A 20,808-nucleotide genomic window follows, 5' to 3' on the forward strand; every position below is an offset into this window, starting at 1 on the left:
AAAAAAGACGGGAGGAACCCTCCCCTGGCCAGTGCCCATTCACTCTCTAGTTAATTTATTTGAAGTTTTAATCTAATTACTAACTATTTTAAAGGCTAAGAGGCTTTCTCCGGCAGCAGCACCAACAATGTCACCTCTTCTCCCGGGCAGGCCCCATCTAAGGCCCCAGCGAAGACCAATAATAGGACCGGGGAGGGACAGAAAGGGAGAGGGAGAGGCGGGGGGTGGCGAGAGGGGCTTAAGGTTCATTATTGGGCAGACTTACATTTAATAGCAATTTACAACCAAGTTATAAAACCCCTGGAAATGGGGGTTAAGAATGGCGAGGCTGACAGCGCCTTGAGCGAAGCCCCTCCAAGCGGCGCCTGGCTAATAAAGCCTCGAAAGCCGCTATTGAGGCCTGATTGGCACCCGATGGCTCGCTCCATGGTAATGAGCCGGGCAGATGGGTGGGGGATTAGCCGCCAACTTTGAACAGCTTTTCTTTGTCACTGTTTCAGCTCTCTTGTTAGCCCCAATACATTTATTGCTCATTTCACACCGCTCGAGAAAGTGCCCCTTGCTATTCAAAGTCAACCCCGAACCCACCCACTGCCCCCCCACCCCTTCCCTCCTGCCCTCCTGCCACCCCAGACCCAGCTCCTCGGATTCAGGGACGCTGCCGACACCTCGCCTGCTGGAGCGGGCACCGTGTCACCCCCATCAATCAGATGGCTGCGTGTGGGTCTGGGGTACAGGGTCGGGGCGCGGGGTCCGCCTGACAGACGTGGCAGGGGGCTGTGTGTGTGTGTGTGTGTGTGTGTGTGTGTGTGTGAGCGAGTGTGTGTGTGCTTGAGCCCAGCCACACCTCGGCCAGGCGGCCCCCGGGTGACTGGTGGGACAGAAGGTGCTCCCGGCGTAAGACAATGGTGGAGCGTGAAATTCAATTAGTTCAGGGCCTGGTTCCAATTTCACAGCCCCTAAATGCAAAAGGGGCAAAGAGAATGGGAGGGTGGGGGAGAGCGTTTTTATTACATTTTCCCTTTCATTCTGGGGGGCTTTCTCGCCCCTTCTCTCCCTGCAGCAGGCCTCAACCTGCACAGGGCTTTTGAAGGAGTCATTTGGAGTCCATATCTGTCACATCCATTTAAGGCGTTGCGGGAGGAGGGAGAGGGTGGGGTGGTGGGTGTAGGCTCCTCTGCTGAGCCAGGCCCAGAGGCCCACTGCCTTCTCTTCCCACCCTAGGGGTCCCCGTGAAGGTGACCAACGTTAAGGATGGCACCACCCACCAGACCTCCTTGGAGCTCTTCATGTACCTGAACGAAGTCGCGTGAGTGTCTGCAGCCCTGTCTGGCCTCCTGGACACCGCTGTCTTGGGCGAGCACGGACCTGGACCGTTGCAGCTAATGGTTGTGGCTGAGGCTCAGGGGTGCAGAGGACAGGCTGTGTCCCTTCCCCATAGCCACAGAGTTTCCCGGACTAGGGGGACCCATTTGGCAGGAGAGGCTCCGTGGTCCTTAGCCTTGGAAGATAACCCCAGGGGGTCTTCTGCCTCCAAGGGATCATTAAGCTGGGGCTCCCAGGCCCTTGGCTGGATGGGAGGCCAGGATAGAAGGAAAGGGAGCGGTAGTTAGCTCTGGTGCTAGGCAGGGCCCCAGGACACAGGTAACAGAAGGAACAATTTGAACTCACACCTGGGCAATCCCTTTTCTCTCTGGGCCTCAGTTTCCCCACCTGTCCAGTGGGCACTTGGACTAGGTGACCGGGCTCAGATGTCTTCTGAGTCTTAGATCCTGAAATGCTGCCTAACCTGTGGCCTAAGCTGCACCCACCCTGGGGCAGCCCACCTGGGTGGGTGACTCTGAGCCTTGCGGTAGTGCCTGAATCTAATGGACCGGTTCTTCCCACAGGGGCAAGCACGGTGTGGGCCGTATTGACATCGTGGAGAACCGCTTCATTGGAATGAAGTCCCGAGGTGAGTCTGCTCAGCCCTGCTCAGAGCCCGCCTCAGGGCCCAGCAAACTCAGAGAGCCCTGAGACCTGTCCCATTTGGACGCTACTACCCTTATGCTACGTGGGCGACCTTGGGCGCGTCCTTTCACCACAGCCTCCTGCCAAGTGGGGCTCATGGGCCCTTTGCCACTGACTTTCGGGGTGTTAGGAGAAGGGCTGTCCAAGGGCTGAGAGAGGCCCAAGAGGGCCTGGGGAGTCCCCGAGGAGCAGGCAGGCCAGGGCCAGGCCTGGAGGTCAGGCTGTCTTGTGTCTGGGGCGGGCAGGCCAGGTTCGGAGGCAGACCGTGCAGGCCCGATTTCGTGGTCATTAAGTCCGCATGGAGGCCGTCGGCCAGGCAGGGCAAACATCCTGCCAGAGGTGGGCGCTGTGGCTGCACAGGCACTGGGAGCCGGCCAGAGCCTAAGGTCCTGTCCCAGCATCAGGCCCGGCTCATGGGGCCCTTTTTCCAGGGATGGTTGGGGCTGTGCCGCAGTTGGGGTTGAGCCTCGGTGTGGCATGCCTGCCACCTCGGCTGGCCTCTAGCCTGCCTAGCCCCGTATCCGCCTCTGGCTGGGCCCAGGAGCAGGGCAGTTGGTCCCCAGGCAGGTGCCTCTGTCTTCTCTTAGTAGCCAAAGCCCGTGATTCCCTTTGTCGGTCACTCACCATTTCATCTTGACCACATCCTCCTCTCCAGGACTCAGTTTCCCCGTTCATACACCAAGGGGATCTCAGGTCCCTGAGGGTCTGCCAGTGTGTGATAAAGCCATGCTGTGTTCTTTCTGGGGCGCCCTAAGAGGGAGAGGACAAGGTTTCAGTAGTTGGATCCCCTGAATTGGGCACCTGAATTTTTAATACTGGTGGTGGGGTCAGGGGTCCCCACTTTGGTAAGTGTTCAGATCTCTTTGCTTAGGGTCGATTTGAAAAGATAGCGGCCGGGCGCGGTGGCTCAAGCCTGTAATCCCAGCACTTTGGGAGGCCGAGACGGGTGGATCACGAGGTCAGGAGATCCAGACCATCCTGGCGAACACGGTGAAACCCCGTCTCTACTAAAACATACAAAAAACTAGCCGGGCGAGGTGGCGGGCGCCTGTAGTCCCAGCTACCCGGGAGGCTGAGGCAGGAGAATGGTGGGAACCCGGGAGGCGGAGCTTGCAGTGAGCTGAGATCCGGCCACTGCACTCCAGCCTGGGCGACAGAGCAAGACTCCATCTCAAAAAAAAAAAAAAAAAAAAGATACCAAGCCAAATAAAACCTGACCACGGTATAGTCACGGCCCCATGTCCCTCAGGCTATTTTTACTAAGATTCTAAAATCCAAAGACAGCTGATCACCTCATGTGGGACAGAAGAAAAGGGTGGTGGTGCAGAGGGCAGGAGGCCTGTTTCTGGTCCCAGGTTTGCCCTGCCTTGCCCAACGACCTTGGACTTGTCATCTATCGCTAGGCCTCAGTTTCCCCAAGTGTAATCTGGTAAGCGTCGGGAGTTGCATCGCTCTGGTTCTGACCTGTTTGCATTTACCTCAAAAGACATGGTAGCACGGAAAGGGGAGGCGAGTTTGCCTCTTTCTTGTGGTTTAGCTCCTTGCTTGCTGTTATTCAGGAGAAACAACCTAATTGAAGCTCTGGAAAGACCTTGAGAACAATGTTACTAATTAGCTGCTCCTTTTTATCCTGGCTTACTTTTGTCTCTTACCTATATTAACATGTGATTAGATGCCCCTTTGTCGCAGCCTGCCCTTGGGAGCCAGCGCAGTGTGCACCCTCCAGGGAGAGCTGGGAGGGACCTTGGGGAGCCACAGACCAGCACCCCATTTACAGATGGGGAAGCCAGGGCTGGGGAGGGGTGGGATAGAGGCCTTGCTTCAAGTACCAGGCACTTTAGTGGCAGGACCAGGACTGCCATCTGGGCCCAGAGTGGCATGGAGTAGAGGGCTAAGAGCTTCGACTGGAGTTGGACAGATCTGGGTTCAAACTCACGTATGGGGGCAGGAACTGGTACACTGGAAGTGCTCCATAAATAGCCATCAGTCCCCAGGGCATGTGGAATGGGGACAGAAGTAGCCCCCACACTCTGGGAGCTGTCAGTGTGGCGGGGGATGGGGAGGGTTCCAGTACTGCACCTGTTATTATGCCCTTGCCATGCCTGTGGCAGGCATCACCAGTCGATGCTGGCACTATTCTGTTAACTCCAGAGGTGTCTCAGGGCTGCTTGCAGGCACTACCAAATGATCAGGATTGGCACACGTGATGAAAATGCATTGCCTTCCCTATTGAAAAGATAAGGACTGGCCTGAAGTCACTGTGAAATGGCATCCTGCTGGGTGGGGCAAGTCAAGCTGACTTGAGCAAAAGTGAACCGAAGGAGGTGGTTAGTGATGAAGACCTGGACTGCACTATTCTGAATGTGGAATGGTAGCTGAGAGCATTCCAGAGAGGCTGGACCTTTTTCCCAGAATGGGGACCTCGTCCCCATAGAAGGTCAGAGCCATGAGATCAACAGTCTGTTCCAACCCCCATGGCTCCTTACCACCACCTGGGGAAAGGTTCCTGGAGCCCAGCCTTCACTCTGCCCTGGTACTTTGTGTGTACTGTTGGAGGCTGTCCCCAAAAGCACAGAATTTAGTCAGCATTGTACAGGAAAGACAATTGGGATTCTGACAGCAAGAACTTGCTGTGTGATCTTAGACAAGTCTCTCCCTCTGCAACTCCAATTGTCAGGGGGCCAGATGAGGAGGTCGTATCATCTCCCTCTGAACGTCCTCACTCGCCTATTTTATTGCTTTGGGTTGGGGAGAGAAGAGAAAGTTGCTAGGTAATTTTAGGGTGGTATCTTGTTTTTATTTCTCTACTCCAAATATTTCATGTGAGAAGGGAAGAGGAGAGACGGTAAATTAGGGCGCTGTGGATTCTCCCATAACAAGGTTTTTATTAAGTGTACAGTAATGAGAGAAGCTGTTAATCGTCAATTATATTGAGGGCAGAGCAGAAAGATGCTATTGTCTGTATCTCGGTGTACAAGGGGAAAATGTCATTTGTATTGATTTTACAAAGCTCGTAATTGAAATTCGTTAAGGGCTGATTTTTTTCTCTGGGTGGGGGGAGGGGGTGAGAGCGGGTAGGAAGTTGGGCAGGTCCTGTGCCCTGGGTCTGGGGTGGCCTAGTCAGTGGCACTCAGGGTCAGGGACAGGGGGCTGGGGAAGCTTCGGCTGGAGGCTGGAGTAGCCTTCTCTGTATTGTGGCTGTTCACATGTCATTATCACATTATCTTTTTAACTCTGGAGGGGGGCTAATTAAGTGAAGTAAATGAAATCAGTGGGGAGGAGAAGGGGGGCAAGGCAGGCCGGAGGGAAGCTGAGGGAGGCCAGGAAGGAGCCAGCGCACGTCCTTGTGCTCAGCTTCTTTCTCTCTCTCTTCTGTGGCCTCAGACTTTTCCAGCTGCTCTCCCGCCTCTGCTCTCCTCCCAGCCCTGCCTGCCTCACCTCTGCCTGCCGCCGCCTCACTCCTCCTCCTTGCCTTCCTTTCCTCCTCCCTCTCTCCCTTTCCTCCTCCCTCTCTCCCTTTCCTCCTCCCTCTCTCCCTTTCCTCCTCCCTCTCTCCCTTTCCTCTTCCTTCCCCTCTTCCCTCCCTTGCCCTTCCCTCTTTGCCCATTCTCCTCCCCTTCCCCACTCTCTCCTCCTGTCTCCCTTCCTCCTTCCTCCTCCACTTTCTGGCCCAGAAGGAACAAGGGCTGCCACCCACTTGCCCAACCTGCCCCCACCCACCATCTGGAACATTCCAGATGGAGAATGGAGGGAGACCTGTGAAGCAAAGAGGTTTTCAGTCCCAGAGGCCGACACAGCATGGGGCCCGCCAGGCACCAGGAACATAGAGGATGGCTAGAGTCCTACCCTGACTGACCTGCCTCCCATCACCATGGCAACTGCCTCTCACCTTGGCCCTGGTACCTAAGAGGTACCCCCATGCCCCACCTTTTCCAAATCACTTCTTCTGCTTTCCCAAAGGACCACAGTCTTTAGTCCAGGTGCCCTCACCCCCAGCCTGGGCCCCAGCTGAGCTGGCAGATCCCATTCAATTCTGCAAAATTGCTCATTCCAGGCTAACCTGGCAGCCTCAGGGACAGACGAGAAGAATTTCAGCCACAGCAGCTGTTTGGTTCCCACCTCTTTCTGCTTGGTCCACTCTCCCCCCCGCCACCCCTGGCCACCCCTAGCTCCTTGCCCTTCTCCCCACTCCCCGCTGCACCCTTCTTGGCAGTAATTATGGTGTGATTGAAGCTGCTCCAGAGAGAACTGCTGACACCTCTGTCTTTTTCCTGTAAACACGGGGAGATGAAAATAGACACTTGGAGCTGCTGTGCGTGTCACTCCAAAGATGTCTGTTGTCTCTTCCACGGCAACACAGAGGCTCAGCTGTCATTTCCTCCTTCTCTCTGCACAGTGGTTTGTATGCCGACTGTCAAAAGCCCCAAATCTATAGTCTTTTAGCATCAGGTTTCTGTCACTTTTTTTTTAAGTCTTTTTTTTCCCAGAAGAAACACACACAAATCATCTGTACCCCCTACCCCTGCAGAGAGGAGAGGGAAGAGCTTTAAAATGCACGCGCACACACACATACGCGCGCACGTGTGACAGCAGCAACCTAAAAACAAGCTTTTGATCAGTCACAGTTAACTTTAACACCTTCTAAGAAAAGGAGCAGGAATATTAATTGTGCTGGTGTGTTTTGTGTCTGCAGCCTTTCCCCTTGCCCAGGAGCCCTCCAGAGGCTGCCTGGGAGGGTGGCAGCCAGGAAGCCAGTGCTGGGGGCTCAGGAAGAGGAGGGTTCTGCCTTCCCTCTGCCCACCAGACACTCTCTGCTCCCAGTGGCACTGGCCTCATTTTCCTGGGGACACCTGTGATGGGCCAGTAGCTGGAGCAAGTCAGAGCTCTTCCTCGAGCCCTGAACCTCACCTGCATCCTCCCCTCTCTGGACTGATGGGAGGTGATGCTTCGGCCTAGAGTGTTCTCGAGACAAGACTGTCAGTAAACAGGGCACACCTGGAGGACACTCTGAACACTTACCTTTGAGGTAGGTCCCAAAGGAAGTTGGAATGTCAGAGCAGCAGGAACTTGCAGCCTTCCTGTTTTCCAGCCTTCTTGTTGCCTGGGTCTAAGAGAGGGGGCTGAGACCGGCCAAAGTCACATAGCAAAGCCAAGCTGGGCACTTTCTGTAAAGACATGGTTGCAGGACTCCTGGTGCCCAGCTCCAGCCCTGCAAATATAGTTTGGACTGCCCTGCAGTTGGCCCAGCTGAGGACAGAAAAGCAGCGAGGCAGGCCTGGGTGTCTAGGAGTTGAAAACGAGGAGGGCTCCTGCTACTGGCCTGCCCAGGATGGCGCTATTACGACTCTGTGGCCAGTGTCAGGATGGGCTTTGCAAGTTTCTAGAATATTCCCAAATGTACCCAAACTCATCATTAGAAGGCCTGTTTCCAACCCAATATATATCGAGTTCGAGTATGTACCAGGATGGGAGGACCAGCAGGACTTTGTCAGTGTCGTGCTCTTGGTGGCTCTTGGGAAATTGCTTTATTTCTGGTAATAAGGTTTCTAGGCTAATTGAAAACTTGCTCCTCCAACATTACCGTTGGATCTGCCATTTTGGAGACAGAGATTTCCCAAGGTTCTGCACGTACTGATCTTTCTAAACACACTGCTCAGCCATTCCCCTTTCTGGTGGCTTGGCGCCGTCGTGTGTGCTTGGGGTCGCCATGTTTTGTGTTGTGTTTCTTTCAGGCAGGGTCTTGCCTGTCACCGAGGCTGTAGTGCAGTGGTGCAATCATGACTCACGGTAGCCTCGACCTCCTGGGCTCAAGCAATCCTCCCACAAAGCACACACCACCACACCCAGCTTATTTACCATTTTTTTGTAGAGACGGGTCTCCCTACATTGCCCAGGCTGGCCTTCAACTCCTGGGCCGAAATGATCCTCCCACCTCGGCCTCCCAAGTAGCTGGGACCACAGGCACATGCCACCACACCCAGCTCATTTTTTAATTTTCTGGTAGAAATGGGGTCTCACGATGTTGCCCAGGCTGGTCTTGAACTCAGCTCAAGCAGTCCTCCTGCCTTGGCCTCCCAAAGTTCTGAGATTACAGGTATGAGCCCCCGCACACCTGGCCTGTGCTGAGTTCTATGTCCCTGTTCTCCAGGCTGTCTATAATGACTTTTCTCAGTCACTCCTCTGTTTCTGCCGCCATCAGCCTTTTTACCCCTTCCTGGTTTGTGGCTCTGAGCTGCTCTGCAGAAAATGATGACGGACCCATTTGAACTGTGTTTACAAGAGTCACGGTGAGGCCTGAGGAACTCCCGAGGGATGTGAGGGCTTGGGCCTCTGCATAAACTTGGAGAGAGGCCATTTCCTGCTCAGCCGTCACAACTAAATTCAGACGGTGGAGACTGCCGAAGGCTACAGCCCCCACCAATAAAGCAGGATGGGCTCTTTTGTGGCACGCGATACTGCGATACTCGTATTTGCACCTGGTTGCTGTGAGGGGCTTTCACAAGCATGTCACCTGACACCAGTATATCAGGGGTTTACAGATGAGAGAACCAAGCGCCTGGAGAGGTTCCCTTCTGCCCAGGAACACAGAGCCATGGTGAGCACTCAAGCTTTTCCTCCACAGCAACAGCCCGGACTTGGGCTTTCTCTCATGCTCTGGTTAGCAGTTGGTCCCTTTGCCAAAGGCCCTTCGAGGCCACCTGGAGCCGAATGGGAGACCCCCGTGCTGGGCCCATTCCCCCTCCAGTTGGCTGGGTAGTATTAGGCAAGCCACTCCCTCCCCAGGCCTCAGGTTCTCATTTGTAAAACTGATGTGTGGGACTAGATTTAAGGTGAGTCCAGAGTTTACAGAGGGGCCTCCGTTCCTCCCAGCACAGCCTCTGCCATCTCTTCTATATGCTGGGCTCCTGCCACAGGCTGTTGGAATACTAGGTTGGCAGTTAACAGTCGGGGGAACACGGTACCCGACTGATCCTAATGCAAGCTCTGACATTTCCGTGATTCTAAGACTTAAAGATCAAAGATTGGAGGAGTTCTCCGAGGAGGAAACTTCTGGTTAATGCACGAGGGCTCAGCAGATTCAGCTTCCCCAGATCCCTGGTGGGCTTCAGAGTCAAAACCAATATCCTTCATGGTTTTTATATTTTTTTATGTTTTTTTTTTTAATTTTAAACTTGTAAAATACACGTAACATAAAATGAATCATTTTAAAATGCGTTAAGTGTGCCGCTCAGCGGCATTTGGTCCGTTCCCAGGGCTGTGCCACCATGTTAGGTCCGTTCCCAGGGTCTGTGCCACTCAATGGCATTAGGTCCGTTCCCAGGGGTGTGTCGCCGTGACCACCATCCACCTCCAGAACATTTTCGTTTTGCAAAGCTGAGACTCTGGCCCCATGAAACACTCCCCATTTTCCCTCCCCCGGCCCCTGGCAGACACCATTTCTGTCTGTATGATTTTGACGACTCGAGGGGCCTCCCATGAGTGGCACATACAGTGTTTGTTTTTCTGCCTGGCCTTTGCACTTAGAGTCATGGCCTTATGTTGATGCTGTGGCATGTGTCAGGATTTCCTTCCTTTTTTTTTTTTTTAGAAGGAGTCTTGCTTTGTCACCCAGGCTAGAGTGCAGTGGTGTGAAATCAGCTCACTGCAACCTCTACCTCCCGGGTTCCAGTGATCCTCCTGCCTCAGCCTCCCAAGTAGCTGGAGCTACAAGCATGCAGCACGCAGCACCACGCCCGGCTAAAGTTTTTTGTATGTTTAGTAGAGACAGGGTTTCACCGTGTTGGCCAGGCTGGTCTTGAATTCCTGACCTCAGGTGATCCGCCTGCCTGCCTCGGCCTCCCAAAGCGCTGGGATTATTACAGGCAAAAGCCACTGCGCCCGGCCTCCTTCCTTCTTAAGGCTGAATAATATTCCACCCTGCATTTTGCTTCTGCACTCATCCCTTGATGGACACCTAGGTTGCTTCCGCCTCTTGGCTATTGTGATTAATGCTGCTATGAACATGAATTGGGTCTTTTTCAAGCAGCCACTGTAGAAAGATGTTAGTAAATTCCCAGGATAATTGAGAACCTGCCCCTTTAGTGATGTAACGTGTGGTGGAAGAAAGGAAGTTCTCGGGGTAGAATTCCTGGAGATGGGGGAGCTATGGCCCCTGCTCTACCCAGACAGCAGCTGCAGGGCAGGCTTGCCCAAGGCCAGGTCTCTGAAGTTGATGAGAGAGGTTGCACTCAGGGGGCAAGAGGGAGCCTGGGCTGTGTGGTATGGGCGGTCCTGCCTCTTGGTGCCTCACTGTCCTCCAGTGCAGTAGGGCCTCACCCCAGACCCAGCTCAGCCCAGGGCCAGGCACTCCTGTGTCACTCAGAGATCATCTGTTCCAAGCAGGTTGTTTTCCAAATGGAGGGACTGGGCCTGAGGTTGCAAGAGGGGACTTGAGCCATCCCCTCTCCCCTGACCTTCCAGGGTTGGGCCTCCATGGCCACTTGACTTACAGGGCAGCAGACAGCACTGGTGAGGGACTTGGGGAGCCTACATTTAGTTCCCAGCTCCACCTAGAGCAAGTCCCCTCTCCTCCTGGGCTCAGTTTCCCCATCTGTACAGTGGGGTCAGCCTAGGTGACTGCCCAAGCCCTCTGCCACCCAGTGGTCTCTGGGAAGACCTGGCCACAGGGGCCCCACAGGCTGAAGGTGGCATGTGTGTACACATGTGTACATGTATGTGCACAGCCGTCCCCCTCCCCTGGCTCCCTGGTGGAAGGGAGGAAGGGATATTTGGGGCTCTGGGCTCTATCGTAGTCGCTTTAATTACAGGCTTTCAACCTCGGGCCGGTGGGCACGCATGGGGAGGGAGGGGTTGCTGCTCCGAAACCCTGTCATTTTCTAGCGTCGGAGGGCCCCTTCAAAGGGGGCATCTAGACATTTTCTCCGCAAGCCGCAGAGTGGACTGTCGTGGCCCCAGCATGAACATAATGACAGATGCATTTTGCAGCAAGCTGGGAGTGAATGGGTCCGACTGGCTTGTCTCCTGTCAGACGAGTCATTATTATTATTTTTTTTTTTTTGTCATTTGCTGACAGTTTGGGTTTCATGCGTTTCTCTCTTTTTTCTCCTTTTCCCCCTGCCTGGAAAAATGGCTAGGTATCTACGAGACCCCAGCAGGCACCATCCTTTACCACGCTCATTTAGACATCGAGGCCTTCACCATGGACCGAGAAGTGCGCAAAATCAAACAAGGCCTGGGCTTGAAATTTGCTGAGCTGGTGTATACTGGTGCGTAAGACTCTATGACTGTCCCCTCTAACCGCCCCACAAGGGATCCCAAATCACCGTCAGGCCCTCAGGCCTGGCCCTCCCCTCTATATCAGCACCTTCCTCCCCTGCCACCCTCGTGTGAGACCCCAAAAGGTGCAGGCCAAAGGGGGTTGAGGGAGATTGCAGGACAGGAGGGAGCAAGGGGATGCTGGAACCTGCCTTGACATGGGGTGCGTCCAGGGAGATGCACCGGCCTCCCAAGGTGTCCAGCAGCCTCCACCGCCTACAGTTTGCATGACTCCAGCACGTGCTAGGCACTGGGGTGCACGTCACCCCACATGGTCCTCACAACTTTCCCAGAAGGTCTGCGGCTCCCTGTACACACGAGGGAACGGAGGCTCAGAAGGAAAGCATAAAACCAGAAGTGGCCTAGCTGGGTTTGACCCCCAAGTCAGGCTGTCTCTAGGCAGAGCCTGGACCTATTCCATGAATTTGAGGGAGAGGCTCTGTGGACCAGGAACTCAGCCCCAGACCCCAGTACTGCAGGAGCCAGATCTTGACCATGAAACCACCGGGGTGCCCACAGGGCCTGAGCCTTGCCACACACCCAGCCAATGTGTGGAAGGACCAGTGGGTGACATGAGCACCTGAGGTGGGCGTATCCCTATTTTGCAGGTGAGGAGCCCGGATTTCCATGCCTTGCCTGGATTCCAGCCTTGGAATCCTGACTCCAAAATCCAACCCTCATATGGTATAACAAGAGTCCCCAAACTACAGTCCCTGGGTCAAATCCAGCCTGTCACCTGTTTTTGTTCAGCCCGTGAGCTAAGAATAGTTTTTACGTTCTTATTTTATCTATTTATTTGAGGCAGACTTTCACTCTTGTTGCCTGGGCTGGGGTGCAATGGTGCAATCTTGGCCCACTGCAACCTCCGCCTCCCTGGTTCAAGTGATTCTCCTGCCTAAGCCTGCTGAGTAACTGGGATTACAGGCATGCGCCACCATGCCTGCCTAGTTTTTGTATTTTTAGTAGAATTGGGGTTTCACCATATTGGCCGGGCTGGAGATCCACCTGCCTTGGCCTCCCAAAGTGCTAGGATTACAGGCATGGGCCACTGCATCTGGCCAGTTTTTGCATTTTTAAATGATTGGGAGGAAAAAAAAATGCTATTTCAAATAATTGGGAGGAAAAAAAAAATGCTATTTCATGACAAATTATATAAAATTCAAGTGTTGCTGGCCACGGGGGCTCATGCCGAGCGAGGTGGCTATTTGTTTCTGCATTGTCTGTGGCTCCCCTGGAGTGGCAAGGGTAGGTTGAGCCATTTTGAGAGAGACCGTAGGACCCAAAGAGCCTAAAATATTGACTCTCTGGCCCTCCCCTCCCCCACTCCATAACATACACATACCCCTGATTTGGGCATAGCTGTGCGAGGACAGGCTGCTGCCTGAGGCCGACCCTCACATCTTTGGGGGCCCGGATGTCAGGGGACCCGTGCAAAGTTAGTATTAGTTAATCTAATAGCTACCTGGGCTAAGCTCTCCTCCCCTCCACTCCCAGATTTTGTTTCCTTTTAAGCCTCCTAATCACTGTAACTCATCTCAGGATTTCAAGAGGGCTCGGTGGTTATTGGCTGGCGTTATTTCTCCCTGCCATTGTTCCTGGCAGCTTTGAAGCCGAGTTCTGCCCCCCTTCCCAGGTACAGACAGGTGCTTAAATACCATTGTCTCCTGTGGGCTTTCCAGCCTGGTGGGATTGCAACCCTGAAAGAAGGATTTTAGTTACAAAGTGAGAGTCATTAAGATGTGGCAGAGGAGAGAGCACCTGGCTGGGCTGCTCCAGGGCCTCCACAGAGGCTGATCCCACCGTAGCCGTGGCTGCTACTTATCCTGCTGTCCCGCTGCCAGGCTCTGAGCTGGGCACCTGATGGGGTATTATCTAATATTAGCTGTGCAGAGGTGAGGAAATGGGGGCCCCCAGGTGAAGACACTTGCCCAGGCTCTCCTGGCTGGTGATGGGCAGCTTTGAGCTGGGGACAGGCCAGCTGTAGCGGCCAAGTTCCCAGTTATTCCAAAAGATTCCAGGACGCTCATGATCAAGGGGCACAGACAGGGGAACCCTGGGTGTAGGGCACAGTTTGGCTCCTGGCTGCGGTCACGATGCCTCTACACTGGACTGGCTGGGTTGAGTCCCTGCTCTGCCAGCCAGCGACAAGCCCTCTACATCCCAAACTGAGTACAATGATTAGGAGACTTAAAAGGAAACCAAACCTCAGAGTGGAGGTGAGGGACAGTAGGGGCTGCTTCTTGGCGGTTATCACTAATATTAACTTTGCCTTGGTCCGCTGACATCCAGGGCTCCACAAACATCAAGGTCAGCAGGCTGACCCCCACAGCTCAGAGGGGCTGTTTGATGCGATTTTCCCCGTGAGGGATACAGAAATGGTACAGACCAGGGCTTTGCTTGATCATGGAACTTAACCTCCCTAGGCCTCAGTTTTCCCATCCGAAGAGTGGGAATAACAGTTCTACCTGTCTGGTGGTGAGGACTAAAAGCATGAGTATCTGTGAAGCCCCTGGAACAAGGTCTGGCAGACGAGTGGTTATTCCAGTGCGTGAAATAACTGCGAGCGCCTGGCGTGGTTTCCCAATGTGGAGGCAGGGCACTTGGAGTCTTGCCTCTGGCTGGGTTAATGGTCTTGAGCAGGTCTGTCGCTTCCCTGAGCCTCAGTTTCCCCTCCTGTCAAATAAAGGGCACCAGGCTGAGGGCACGTCAGGGTCTCTTCCCAGTCCCGTCTAGCTCCTGGGTGGAAAGCCCACCATTCTGCTGTAATGCTTGGCTCCCTCAGAGCCCCTGTGGTCTTGGCACAGATAGGGAGACTGAGGCACGGGGAAGCCCTGTTGCCCCAGCCTCACTCCTAGAGGCCCTGGGTTCTGTGACCACTGCCACCCTGCATCTGTGTGTCTGTCTGTGGCTGGCTGGCTCCCTCTCCTCTCCCACCATTCCCAAATTTCCTGGTCTGGCTGTGTGGACTTCAGGCAGACTACCTCCAGGAATGGCATCCAGGGTTAGCCTGGCAGGACCCCAGCTTCAAGACCCTGGCAGGGCCCAGTGGAGCTGTCTCATCTAGGGGGTATAGCTCACCTCTTCTTCCCTCGCCTCCATTTCTTCAGCAATACAATGGGTATAAGGTGCAAGGCACACAGAATTGCTCCAGTTAGAAAGGGTCGCATGTGTTTGGTTGGGCCTAGCAGCATGGGGGAGGGGTCCCTCTCCAGCTCAGCCCTATGCCCCACCCACAGTGTATCTGCAGGTCTAGGGGGTGCAGGGTCTCCCCAGTGCAGCTTAAGCCAGGCTCGCTGTCCCCCAACCCAGGCTGGGTCTGCTGGGAAAAGAAATCTGAGCAGAAGACCCCCGTGGGGCAGAGGTAGAAAATTCTGAGATAAAGCCCAGGCCAGTTGCTCCCACGGAGATCTCTGTCCTATCTCTGGCTCCATCTCCTGCCTGTCTTCCAGCCTGGAAACTTAATGGGCTAATTATCCCCGCTCTGTCAGAAAGATGGCCAAGCCCGGGACACCAGGGCATGGGGGCTGGGAGAACATCAGTGGCCCCCTCCACAAGGGTCTCGGGGTGTGTTGGAAAAAGCCCTGGGCCAGAGTTAGGAGTGCTTCATCAGACCTGGGCTCTTCCACAGTCTTGCTGTGTGGCCTTGCACAGGCTGTTTCCCTCTCTGGGCCTCTCTCCCTGTGTACAGTGAGGGCTGGCACACAGCGTGGTGTTCAAACTGCAAATGCAAACGCTTTGCACTCTGCATTCTCTCACTGAATCCACACCACCTCTGGTTAGTAATGTTTTCTCACTGTGCAAATGAGGAAACTGAGGCACAGGGAGGTGACATCACTTTGTCCAGGTGTGGCTGGGATGTGGACTCAAAAGAATGGGACACTGGAGAGCAAGGGCTCAACCTCTACTCTCCCTGCTTGGCCCTCCCCCGCCTCTGCAAGCCCCAGGACCCCATCCCAGAGGCCTGTCCCCTTTCCCACGGAGGCCCTCAGCAGGTGCCCCCAGGGGCCTGGGCCTCCCACAATAGCTGCAGCCCCTGGGCTGACCCAGCCCTTTATCAGGGCAAGAGATCACCCGCCATCTGGCCCCGCAGCTGCCCAGGTGGGCTCACCTTCCCGGCTCCGTTTCAGGAAACCCTAGCCTTGCTCTGTCCCTCCCCCAAGCCATGGCCTGCCTGCCTGCCGCCCCTTGGTTCCAGCCTCCATCAGAAGAGGCTAGAGAGAGGCCCGGGGCAGACTGGGGTCTGAGCGCTACCCCTCCCTGGCCTTTAGCGCTCTGGGGGAGAGGGGAGGGAGCATGTTTCTCAGGCACCTCCTGCCCCCACCTACACACCAAGGGATGTTCTGGCCATAGAGAAAGCTCCGAGTTTATCATAGGAAGCAGAGTTGTTACAACTTGGGCCAACAGAAGTCAAATGGAGGCTCCCCACTTCCAGCCTGTGTGATCCTGGAGAAGTTTCTTAACTTCCCTGAGCCTCCCTTCCTCACCCAGAAAGGTGAAAGGCTAAGAGTTTCTCTCAGAGGGCTGTCTGAGGATTCAGGGAGCTAGCCCAGATGAAAGCCTGAGCACAGCGCTGCTGCTTATCTATGCAGAAATATTCTGTCTGCCCAGGAAAACAGTAGCAGGTGCAGAAAACAGCCCACTGATTCCAAGGGGCCCGCCCACCCCGACGGGTGGGCTCCAACCAGGACTCCAGTTCACGGTAGCCCCTAAGGCCGGTGCGGCTCAGTGCTAGGGACTGCACACAAAATATTACTGACATCCCCACTCAACAGATGGGGAAACAGAGGCACAGAGAGGGGAAGGTTTTGCATGGCCATGGTCTGAACCACCACCCAGCTGCCTGCACTAGACACCCACATCACCAAGCCCCAGGCAGCACGTGCCTCTCAGTACTGTCTGAGGTCTTCTGCTTCCCCCGGAAGATTAGAGTGTCCGTTGGGCCAGGGATGGGGGGCCCTTTACCACTGTGTCCCCAGGTGCTGGCTTGTGGCACTTCCTGAATGCCTACGGCATGAAGCATGGGTCACTTCCCTCCTCCTGACCCACAGGCCCTTTGCAAGGTTAGAGACCAAGGCTATGAAAGCATGGTCCTCAACTCAGCCGCTGGCAAGCGCACATTGTACCAGACTCATGGGAGGCAGTCATGGTCTGCATGGCGGGGTAAAGCATGCGGCACCCGTCCTGTGCCCTTGCAATGCAGGAGGCCTCCCTAGTGATATCCCGTTTTCCTCCCCGCAGGTTTCTGGCACAGCCCTGAGTGTGAATTTGTCCGTCATTGCATTGCCAAGTCCCAGGAGCGAGTGGAAGGGAAAGTGCAGGTGTCCGTCCTCAAGGGCCAGGTGTACATCCTTGGCCGGGAGTCCCCACTGTCTCTCTACAACGAGGAGCTGGTGAGGTAGGTGCCCCACACCTCATCCTGACCCCGACTTGGGCACAGAGCCTGTCTTTTGACTGGATCCTCAAGACATCTGTGCCTGAGCACATGTCAGGCACCATGCAGAGGATAGAGCAATGGTCACAGAGGATAGAGACACCACTATGCTTCCGTGGAACTTACAGGCTAGCTGGGAGAAAGGCATGGATCAAACCATCACCAGAATGTAGAATTAGACAAGGTGGCAGCGGGCTATGTGGAATGCAGGATAGTCTGGCTGGGTATAATAACTGGGATTGGCTAGGAGGGGTGGTGCATGCTTGTAATTTCAGCTGAAATTAGGAGCTTTAGGGGGCCAAGGTGGGAGGATTGCTTGAGCCCAGGAGTTCAAGACCAGCCTGGGCAACATAGAAAGACCTTGTCTCAAAAAAAAAAAAAAAAAAAAAAAAAAAAAAATATATATATATATATCTATATATCATATTAAATAAAAATAATTGGGGTTTGTAGAGAAAGCTCCTTGCTATTCAAACAATAGCAGAAAGAGTTAAACAGGGGTGAATAGAGGGAGGGGTGGGAGGCAAAAGAGCGGGGGAGGGAGCCGGAAGCTAGATCTTAAGAAGGGAAAAGGGCAAGATCAGAATCTGGTGCATTTAGAGGTCCCCCCCCTGGCTGCTCTGGGAGAACGGAGTGTTGAGGTAGTGGGAGGTGGGGAGGGCACCTGTGGAAATGTGATAGCGTTGGACCCAGGCTGATGACTCCAGGACTGTAGATAGCAGCAGCGTGAAGTGTGACCACATCATCTAGGAGGGAGGGCATTGGAAACGACTTGGATGTGGGAGGGAAATGGAGGATCCGGAATCGGACTCTATGCGTCTGGGGTCGTGAGAGCAAGCTGGGTGCAGTCCCTGGGTTGAGGAAGAATGCTGCTTGAGGCAGGATCATGCATTTGGATTTAGGTGTTCATGAGCATGAGTTCCTCTTTGAGATAGCTGGGAAACTACCTAGAAGGCCGTCGGACGCACTTGGGTCTAGAGTTGAGGAGAACCTAGGCTTGAGAGACCCTGGAGCATCATAGGCCATTTTGATGTTCTCTGAAGCCCTGGGGCCAAGAGAGACTGCCTAGGGGAAAGTGTGGAGTGAGACAAGAAGGGAAACTAGCTGGCGGCAAGATGGCGTACACCATGTAATCCAACTCTTTGGGAGGCCGAGCAGGGAGGATCGTTGTGGAAGGCCAGGAGTTCAAGGACCAACCTGGGCAACATAGTGAGACCTCATCTCTCTAAAATAAAAAAATTAGCTAAGCGATGGTGGCATGTGCTTGGTGGTTTCCCAACTACTTGGGAGGCTGAAGTGGGAGGTGGTCTCTTAAGCCTGAGAGATCAAGGGTGCGAACCGTGAACCAAGACCAGGGTGCACGGTACTCCAGCCATGGGGCAACAGAGCAAAACCCTGTCTCAAAAAATAAATACATTAAAAATAATTAGCCAGGTATGGGGGCATGCACCTTAGTTCCTGCTCACTCAGAGTGAGGCAGGGAGGATCACTTGAGCCCAAGACTTGGAGGCTGCAGCGAGCCAGGAGTCGCACCACTGCCACTCCAGCCTTAGCTAACAAGCTAGTCACTGTTCTTAAAACAAAAAAAAAAACAAGTTAACACAAAGGGTGGAACCATGGAGGAGATTTCTCATTGATGACCGAGGCAGAAGGTGGCCAAGGAGGAGCCCCTGGATAGGCAGGAGGCCCTGGGAGCCAGGGCCAAGGTGGCAGCCCTAACGACTGGCACTCCAGTGTCCACCCCGTGGATGAGAGTTGACCTGCACAAGGGACGAGGTGTCACCTCCAGGGAGGTCCACCGGGGCCAAAATAGAGATGGAGCAGGCCCCTGTGGGACAGACAGCCCCCCACTGGACAAGGGTCCCCCAAGGCTTCCAGCTTACGCTCAGGCCGAGGCCAGGCCCTCCCTACTGGGAGCTGGTTGACGAATAAGAGTACAAGCCTTGCTTTGCCAGTGCAATATTATTTTTTTTCTTTCCCTTCTCTCCTTGCCGCATGTTGAGTTTCTCCCCCCTTCGAATCTTTCTAACACGTTATAAGCCATGTAAATTAACAACTGAATCAGTTTAGATCAGTCGGGGGTAAATGTCAAATTATGTTCTTCTTTCTCTCTCTGGCTCTTTCTTCCCTCCCCTCCAAATCAACAGCCTTAATAATCTAGTCCAACCTTCATTAAGCCTTACAGTCTCACTCAGGGAGATTAAATGAATAAAGTAAAAAGGGAAAGGGGAAAAAGAAGAGAGAAAAGCAGGAGCATTTATTCTCACTTGTGTCTCCCGACCATTTCCCTTTCTTTTTGAGTTTCTCATCGCTGACTTGAAAGCCTTGAGTGACAGCGTCACAGGGCCAGCGGAGGAAGCCGCGAGGGTGGCAGCAGAGCTGAAATGCCGCGGCACAGTCGGTAGAAAGTAACGGTAATGTATAAAGCCGGTCAGGAGCCACTCGAATGAGCAAAAATAACAAGCACAGAGGTTTCTGTAAGACGTCAGGGGAGGTAAAAAAAAAAAAAAAAAAACTCATTGTAACACTCTTTTCCACCTCCCCTCTCACTTCAAACCACAATTTTAAAAAGAGGTTTTTTTAGTTTCTGAGAAACCCCTCTTGGAACTCCCAGCAGCCTCATGGGACGCTTGTCCCTGGATGTGGGCCCTCTTTGCAGGGGCTGCCAGGGCAGTTGGGAAGGTCCCACCTTGGGGAACGGGATGGGGAGAGTTTGTTGTGACTTGTGAGAGATGGAGGTGAAGGGACAGATGGTCACGGAGGTGGGGGGACTCTGTGTCGTGCATTCTCCCTGCGCTGAGTACAGGGGCCAGTGGGGCTGAGGCTTGGTTTCCAAAACAAGGTCTGTTAAAGGGATCTGAAGAGGTTGGTGGTCTAGTTTGGTCCGACCCTTCCTAAGCACTGACTCTGCACAGAAAGGGGTGGCCAGCAAGTCTGGCATCTCCTCCTCTTCCAGGCAATGCAAGCTCCTAGTGGCTTCAGTGCCTGAGCCCTGGAGGGGCCGTGGAGGTACAGAGGAGGGAGGAAGGGAGATCAAGGAGGTGCAGGAGTACGGGAGTGACTTTGCAGAGAGTTCCATGCGCCCACCGGCTTCAAGGCCTGGTGAAGGTCAGGGCCAGGGTCCTGAACAAGTCACTGGGGCCAGGCAGATGCAGAGACCTCATTTGTTCTTGTAAAAAGTCCACAGTCTACAAAGAACCAGTCAGAGGTCCAGCCTCAGGGTCTCAAAGCAGCAGATCCTCCTGCCTCCCAACACCAAACCCCCCCCACCCCCACCAATCTCACCTCTCTAGAGAGGGCCCCTGAGGGGACAGGCCACCTCCTTGTCACTGGGAACCTTGAATCAGCTTTGTCCCAGGGCTGGAATTCTGCAGAGGGGCTGATTCAGAGCAGGACGTGACAAGGGACCCCATCCTCTCAGAGGCTTGTAGAGTAGGAGGTATCTGAGTCCACGTGCCCTAAGTGCGTAGCACAACCATAATTAACAAAGGCAATGGGTGACTGATTGCCCCTCCCTGTGGATACCACTCTTGCTCTTCCTTCCTTGGCACCTGACCCAGCACCTGGCAGGCAGCAAAGGCTTAATAAATGCCTGAACAAATGAATGAGTGAATGAATAGTGTTAGGACTACTGGGTGCTCACCGTGTGCCAGGCACCAGCTACATTATTTCATGTGGAACCAAAAGTGACGTTGAGAGCTAACCACGCATTTGACAAGTGCGAGGCCGAGGCTCCGAGTGCAGGAATACTGACTGGCCTGGGCTCTCTGGTGGTGTGTGGCGGAGCCAGGACGCAAACCCCAGTCGGCCGGCTGGAGTGACTGCCATGGTGAGGAAGGTTGGGAGGAGCAGCTAAGGGTGGAGAGCCCCAAAGCAGAAGGCTGGTGAGTCTGGGAGATGGAAACTGTACAGAGGTAAAATCTGCTCTGCTGAGTATAGCAGCAATCAACCCAGCATCTTCCACGACACACTGGCGGTGGGTACCCAGGTTTCAGGATGGATTAGGTGAAGTCTAACTGGTTGGACAAATGAGGGGAAAGGTGACTTCGTGG

The 20,808-nt window shown here is 54.1% G+C and overlaps 1 protein-coding gene across 2 annotated transcripts in view; it reads left to right on the forward strand.

The window, feature by feature from the left end:
- The window catches only part of ASS1 (argininosuccinate synthase 1), a 57,587-nt gene that overhangs the window by 34,569 nt on the left and 2,210 nt on the right, over positions 1-20,808 (forward strand). For both annotated transcript variants that reach the window (XM_017848331.1, XM_017848332.1), the window contains 4 exons: positions 1,225-1,309; positions 1,890-1,954; positions 11,145-11,276; positions 16,564-16,720. In XM_017848331.1, the coding sequence (XP_017703820.1) occupies positions 1,225-1,309; positions 1,890-1,954; positions 11,145-11,276; positions 16,564-16,720 (439 nt within the window). The remainder of the gene's footprint in view (positions 1-1,224; positions 1,310-1,889; positions 1,955-11,144; positions 11,277-16,563; positions 16,721-20,808) is intronic.

Source organism: Rhinopithecus bieti, unplaced genomic scaffold (genome assembly GCF_001698545.2).
Source record: "Rhinopithecus bieti isolate Rb0 unplaced genomic scaffold, ASM169854v2 scaffold_29388, whole genome shotgun sequence".
NCBI classification, from domain to species: domain Eukaryota; kingdom Metazoa; phylum Chordata; class Mammalia; order Primates; family Cercopithecidae; genus Rhinopithecus; species Rhinopithecus bieti.